Consider the following 7,623-nt stretch of genomic DNA (forward strand, 5'->3'; position numbering starts at 1 on the left):
CAGTACTCCTCAAGGCATTCAGAAGATGGCAAAGATTCTTGTCTACGTTAGCGTGGACGTTAAAGGAAAGTGCCATGTCACTTGGGCAAGAAAACATATACATGTAGCTTTTGTGTGGGTACCACGCATAAAGAATCTTCATAAGCCCCCAGTGCAGGCTGGGCCTTTAGGAATAGAACGTGAGAGTGATGTTGATGGTTTGAGCCCAATTAAATACGGAGGCCCAGTGCAGGGTGGGCCAGTGGGAATTGAATGCGAGAGTAATGGAGGTGGTTTGGGTTCAGCTAAAAACGTAGGCCCATGTCATTTAAGAATTACTTGCCCTATTGATACTGTCAGAGCATCGGGGCCTTCTTTAGAATCCTTCAGCCAATTTAAGCCCTCTTGCTTTCAATGGGCAACTATCAATAATTTATTTCTCCACTGGGCTTCAATTATGTGTCACCCAAAGGTTGGAACTGCTGTGGGTTTAAGCCTGCAGTTGCTAACAGACTCCTCGCCTGAGTTGCAAATCCCAGGTCAACTTTCGTTTTCAGGCAAGTGGTCCATTCAGACCATTTGTGGATCGATGAGCTTCTTCGTTGCATAGAATGAGCTCTCCCCAGAGGTAGAATCGCAGTTGAAATCTGAAGCAACATTGGTGATAGGTCCTCTCCTTAGGCGATAGAATCCAATGTTTGTTGCATCCGGTGCAGCTCCTCCCTCTCTTGCAGTTCAGATTTAATGTTGCTGCCGGAAAACCACCATAGGATTTCTCCCTTTGCTTACTTCTTCTAGCAGGGACCCCAGTGAAGTTGAGAGGAGTAAAAGCTCAATATTACCAGAGGACCCGATTAGGGAGGCGTTTATCTTTCTGTGGGAATTGGATTAGCAGACACCGAGCACTCCAGCCCAGTTTTTGAAGTTCCCTCGTCTCCCAAAAAGAGTGCCTTGTGTGCTACTCCCAAGTTTTTCCGCGCCAATTCCTCTACCTCTAGTGTGCAACATCTTGAGAGCTCAGATTTGGTCAAGAGGCGCATATATAGGCTAGAAAAAGTCTTGGGGGTTTCATATGAAGGCTTTGAATATGAGGTTTCAGATTTATTCTCTGCAATTGAATCTAGTCAGAAAGTTAGAGAGCCAATCAATATAGCTAGAAGACTGGAACGTCTTGAAAGGAACTTTCATTGGGATGGAATAGGTGGTGCGCCAACGTTGCATCTAGTGAACTGGAAGACCATTTACTCCTCAATTCCTAGTAGAGGGTTGGGAGTCAAAAATCTCATGTTGTTCAATAAAGCGTTACTTGGTAAATGGTTGTGGAGATTCGCACGAGAGAATTCTCTATGGAGACAAGTAATTGCTGAGAACAATAGAATCTAGAGAGGGAGTTGGTGCTCAGAAGAAACAGGAGGGCCCTACAGGGTGTGCCTTCAGAAGAATATTCCAAGTAGATGGGGGAATTTCTCCAACATTGTCTCCTTCAAGGTTGGGGATAGAGCTCGCACTCGTTTTTAGCATGATGTTTGGTGCAGAGAGGCAGTTCTCAAGTCTTCATTCCTATAACTTTATTCTATAGCTCACAACAAAGAGGCCTTGGTGTTGGATTACTTGGACTCCTTCGGCACATATTTCCATTGGAATTCGAGTTTCATCAAAGCAATCCACAATTGGGAGCTGGAGTCTTTGGTATCTTTCTCTAACCTGTTATATGCCTTGAAAACCCATCCAAGGGAGGCGGATAGAATGTTGTGGACTCCAGCAAGCAATCAAGGCTTTAAAGTGAAGAGCTAATATAACACTTCACTGGCTGAGAGACTAGTCAGTTCCCATGGAAAAGTGTTTGCAATGTTAAGGTCCCGCCCCTCACACACACCAACACCCCAATCATATCACATTCTTCAATTGGGCAAAATCCTCCCAATTGATACTCTTAGAAGGTAGGGTCTTACTCTTGTAAATTGATGCTACATGTGTAAAAAGAATATGGAGACCATAAATTATCTCATCATCCACTGTGAGTACAATAGTCATTTTTGGCACCTGATTCTCAACTTGTTCAGAGTTTCCTGGGTTATGACTAGCAATATATTAGACTTGCTACATTGTTGGAAGACTCAAGGATGAGGGCACCCCAAAGAGGCTATGTAGAAAGTTATTCTTGTGTTCTTAATGTGGAGCATTTGGAGAGAAAGAAATCAATGCTCCTTTGAATACTGCAGGTCCAATGTACTCTGTTTAAAATCCTCTTTTTTGATATCCCTTCTAGATTGCCATGTAGTCTATGTGCCTAATTTCTCCACTTTTGAGTATCTTAGATCTAGTAAAATTTTTAGATTTCAGACACCTTTAGGGTGGTAGTATCTCTTGTATACTTTTTCGTGTTGAGGGCTTTGCCTTTTCCTTTAATAAATTATTATTATTCATCAAAAAATTACTCTTATTTTAATTCCACCAGCAGATGGTAGTATTCAAACAAAACAATAAAAGAGAAAAACAAGGACAGTTTATATTGCATGGTAATCGTGTAAGCACCTTTTTGGAGAGAAGTAGAATGGACTCTGGTCTTCATCTAAAGAAGAAAGCATATCCTGTCTTGAAAGCTTGCTTGCGATAAGTCCAGCTTCTGCCAAGCCTGCAATATGCAAACCAATTGCAAATTATGAAGAACAAAAGAACGCTTAACACACTGGAAGGAGGAGTTCTACAAGTATTCTCACCTTGAATGGATGCAAAATCAGGGTCATCGGGTGTGATATCATCAAATGCAAGTTCAGAAACACTCTCTATATACATTGCAGGATATACTTTTGATATCGTGTTCCTACAAGTAAAGAAAAAGTATTCCTTTTACAATTTTAGACAAAGTATGCATTAACATTGCCAGTGAGATGCAAATTTCCCACTATCTACATACCACAGTAATAAGAGAGACATATGTACCTCGAAAGCGCACTGCTTGCAGACACTAACCAGCGAGCATATTCACGACGTGTACATAGGTCACTAGGTTGAACATCAGCCTCAATGACCTGAAAAGCATTCAGATATTAAAACTTTTTATGGCAGGCGTTCTTATACCCTTATACCTGTGAAGCTTACATTACATATCCTGAGGACAACATGACAACTTCAGTGAAAGATTTTCAATTCAACTATTGGCCGACAGAAGTAAGGTCCAAATTGAAGCCATTGCATCTGGCTAAATACTTAAGTCTAATCCTCCAGGCTCTTTCATTTCAAAGTACATAAAAATTATAAGGAATACTAAAGTTAAGGGGAAAAAAGGATTAAATTCTGATTCTTCTTTAAATTAAACAAAGTTTTTCAAAGAGGAAGACACTCCCTCTACCACAAATGCATTTATAAAGGATTCTGATAAACCATTAGAGACAAGAAAAATAAAGGTAAGGCAAGAATATGAATGAATAAAGAGAACAACATATAAATCTCTCCTAATGATTATATCCTCATTAACCAGATGAATTTGGGAAATGCACTTTCCTCTACTGTTACTTTCGTTTAATAAACTTTCTTGCACTCTAGTAAAATAAGAACAAGGACCAAAATCCAAAAATAATTAAGAATAGATACGAGCTTTCGCAATGCGTAATAGCCCCATTAATACTTAGTAATAATGTGATCATATTCACAATAAATGCGGGCAAATGAGTACCTTTAAAACCTGTAGTGCAGCCAGTGCCTGACCCTGAACCTGATCAACAACTGCAGGAACCAAAACCTTCCCAGGAAGCACCTGTAGAGCTGCAGAAACTACTGATGGAGCAGGTATACCAGCAGAGGAGAAGGAAGTCTCAGGATTTGGTAATTCTGATCTTCTATTCATCTGATTATGTGGATCTGCATCTTTTTCATTTGCAAATGGATAGGCTGATGCTGACAGAGAAATTCCAGATGACCCACTGTCACTATAGTTATGAACTTCCAGGGATGAGCTATTCTTCTCAGCTGAGACCTGTGGTGTGTTGCTCAGGTCAAGATTTTCTTGGGTTGAAGGCGGGACTACAGTCTCGATATTGTTTTTGGGCAAATATTGATTTTCTAAAGTTGCATTGACATCAACATTCAGAGTCACGGGCTCATTGATTAAGTGGGCAACAGTACTAGAAGAAGAATTTAATGAAAGATCAAAATTTTGATGTCCACCAGAGCCATGCACTTCATACTGGGGGTCTGTGTTGAACTCTAATGGATTACCATCAGAGCCTAAGAAAGTGGTTGGTTTGGCATTGACCAGGTTCTCTGTAAGTTCAGAACTTAATTCTGCCATACCCACAGAAGAGTTGTCAACATCTTTAAAGCCAGAGGCAACAAAAGAATCGCCAACATTCTCAGATTCAGGCAAATTAAGTGACAATGAGCCTGTCTCAAGGGAAATTGACTTGTTATCAAAAGTTGATTCGCGCTGCAAATCTTCTTGAATAGAAGCATTGTTAAAGGCATCAGTACCATTAGATGTGTAATCAACATCTTGTACTGATGAGGTCAGGCCACCAGAATTATCACCAACTCTACTTTCACTGGGAGTTTCATCAGATTCTGGAGATGAAGAAGAATCTTTATATGTACCTGTCCTGCCTTCCAAACTACTATCTTCTAGCTTCACATTGCCAGCTGCAATTTCATCTTCTTTAACACTGTCATTTTGGTCATCAGAGGCCAATGACACTTCCTGCTGAGTAGTCAAGGGCTCCATCTGTTCGCTTGGTCCTACATAGAGCCGAACATGAATTCACAGATACAGAAAAGACTAGTGAGATGGCAGACACGAGTCATATAAATTTGTTCTAACAGACACAGGACCTAGAAAACATTCAAATGTAAGAAAAGAATATTCAAAACCTGGATTGACATATAACCAAAAATAATATAAAAGGAGTACATGTGGGACAAAATATAGCCAGCAATGTGACTAAAGACTACAATAGAGAAAATGACAACTTACTCAAATTGTTTCTTTTGCTCAAAGACAATGCTGCAAATGCAAGCCCTGTGACAAGAATGACTCCAGCTACTCCTGCTCCCACAAACCCTGAAAGCAAACTACTTTAAAAATGTTAATTAGCCAATAAAAAGATACCGAAGAGCTCCAATAGCAGCAATCATGAAAAAACCAAGAATTCAATTGCCCATGTATTCAATTTCTTAGAATTTCTTATGTGTCCTTTTTTTTCTCAATTGGGTCTTTCTCTTATATGCTTTTCTCATGTTACATGAATTGCGCCCCTTTGAGCTTCTTTGAGAGATTGAATTACTCGTTTAAAAATCGGTTTTGTGGGCTTAGAACTCGTTTGAGATTACATTAAGGAGCTTAAAAAATGCTTTTAGTACATAAAAAGATGTCAGGCAAAAATGGATCCATTTGGTAAAAAAACTTAAAAAGCACTTATTCGACTTTTTAACTCTTAAAAAATCCTATGACTGCGTTTTGAGAAAAGCTGGAAATTGAGGCTTTTTCTAAATGCTCTTTACAAAACCTCTATTTCCCAACGTAATAAACAGACTCTTAATCAGTAAAAGGAAAATAATTTATTTCAATAGCAACAATTATCATGTTAGTCAAAATATTCTCATTCATCCTAAACCCCACGCCTCCTACATTCTCTACTTGACCAAATGCTGTGTTTAGTAGCTCAGAAATCAAAGGAAAATAATAAAAATTAAAACTCTCAAACTTTTCATTAGTTGGAATCTTTAAAAAAAAAAAAAAAAAAAAAAATCCACAAGTCAACTGTGCCTGTAAAAACAACCTGAATTACATTTGCACAGTTCCTCATATTTCTGAGCAGCCAACAGAGATGAGAAAATATATCCAGAACTATCATTACCTTCAAACCATTTCTTCCTCTGCGACTCGAGAGAATCTTCCCCACCAGAAGACTCGGACCATCCGGAGAACCCATCAGCAGTTGAATCCGACCCATTCCCTTTTCTGGCTTCGCCATGAGCTACACAATGCACCCGAACCCGACGATCCAGTCTCCTCAAGCGCGTCCGCTCGAGAATTGCAGGGGATTTCCGGCAATTGAGAACCAGTCGGAGCTGGAGAGAACTTGGGGACCAGGTGGCAGTCGTAGAAGCCATTGGAAAATCGCAGCTTTAAACGAAGGAGTCAGTTTGAGATAGGAATTTTGAACAAGGGCCCGAAGGAGATAGAATCGCTGAGAGAGGTGAATTGTAGGAATTGGGAGGTGGAATTCCTAGGGTTCTTGTTTGTTTTCTACTGAGGAGTGGTATGCTTACCCACGCAAAAAATAGTAGTGTGATTTTGCCTCTGTGCCTGTAAACTTCTGACCTTAATTTCAAAATAACTCTTTGAAATTTAATTAAAAATATATCCCATATATATATATATATATATATATATATATATATATATATAAAAGCCCTTTCAATAGACATTTTAGTACGAGGGAAATCCATAAAATAATGACATTAATTTATAAATAAATATATTTAAAATATCACCAATGATTCGCATAAAATAAATTTTAATATTTAGATGGGTTAAGAATGGCTTATGACTTCCTGTTATTTTTTTAGCTAAAATAAATATAATTGTTGAACGGTGAGAAAATTATATATTTACCACAAATTAACACTCTATTAATGGAGACCATTTTAAATTATTATATTTGTAACACTTTTTCCTTACAAATTATCAATATTGTACCACCTTCAAATTAATTAACTAATAATTAGCCTAGAGTGTTATTGCTAATACCTTAAACATAAAATAAGCAGCAAAAATTAGTTTTTTTTCTTTTCTTTTTTTTTGGTAAAATTACTAAGACTAGTTGCCACAACCGGAGCATCTACTAAGTAACCATCAACATAATACCATAATCATTACATAATATTCATTATCATCATAATTTAAGTCATGACTTAGAAAACTACATTACACACGTGTGTGCAGAAGCTTAGCAATTTTTGCCATCTGCATATACGAATTGCATATAGCGGTTAGCGGTTAGTGTAATTCATAATCGCTCATATGAACAGCCCTAAATACAAGTAAGTCAACAACTAAGTAAGGCATCGTTTGGTAACCAGGTTGGTGCCCAGCCACTGTTCACGCATCTGACCGGTCGTACATGTTGACCAGTAAAGTTGAATTTTCAACTTCAAAATTGACGCGGATTGACCATCTTGCCCTCTTCCAATTTGTTCTTTCTCTGGTCACTTTTTTTCTGGTCTAGTCCACAGCAAGAAACTCCCCCCTGCAAGTGCACTCTGTCATCCTTCACCATGGTCGAATCAGACCTACCAGTACCGTAAACCCTCAGACCTACGCCTGCATAATCGTCCTTCTCTTCTCACGAATCCACCCAGCTATCACTATTGACCGATTCCCTCACAATTCTCCCTCTTCTGAACAAAGTATCATCCTTCTCTTCTCACGAATCCACCCAGCTAGCACTATTGCTTGATTCCCTCACGATTCTCCCTCTTCTCAACAAAGAATCTCTACAAAGACTTTCACTTCCATCTGCTCCTCCCGAGGAAAACAAAGCCACCCTATGCATAGAGATAGAGCCATGAAAACAGCTTTACAGCAAGTTCCAGTTTGGCGGCATATGCCTTACAGAGGGACCTGGCCATCTCACACTCCATAAATTA

The 7,623-nt window shown here is 39.0% G+C and overlaps 1 protein-coding gene across 2 annotated transcripts in view; it reads right to left on the minus strand.

The window, feature by feature from the left end:
- LOC132181114 (uncharacterized) overlaps window positions 1-6,287 on the minus strand; it is a 10,218-nt gene extending 3,931 nt beyond the window's left edge. The window contains exons 1-6 of one of the 2 annotated variants that reach the window (XM_059594183.1): window positions 5,829-6,287; window positions 4,946-5,032; window positions 3,656-4,710; window positions 2,923-3,011; window positions 2,700-2,803; window positions 2,515-2,614 (exon numbers count right to left, since the gene is read on the minus strand). In XM_059594183.1, the coding sequence (XP_059450166.1) occupies window positions 2,515-2,614; window positions 2,700-2,803; window positions 2,923-3,011; window positions 3,656-4,710; window positions 4,946-5,032; window positions 5,829-6,084 (1,691 nt within the window). In that variant the 5' untranslated portion in view covers window positions 6,085-6,287. Of the gene's footprint in view, window positions 1-2,514; window positions 2,615-2,699; window positions 2,804-2,922; window positions 3,012-3,655; window positions 4,711-4,945; window positions 5,044-5,828 lie in introns of both variants that reach the window. The other variant, XM_059594184.1, reaches the window with a different exon arrangement.
- Window positions 6,288-7,623: the final 1,336 nt, after the last annotated feature.

This window comes from Corylus avellana, chromosome ca5 (genome assembly GCF_901000735.1).
Source record: "Corylus avellana chromosome ca5, CavTom2PMs-1.0".
In the NCBI taxonomy this organism is placed as follows: Eukaryota; Viridiplantae; Streptophyta; class Magnoliopsida; order Fagales; family Betulaceae; genus Corylus; species Corylus avellana.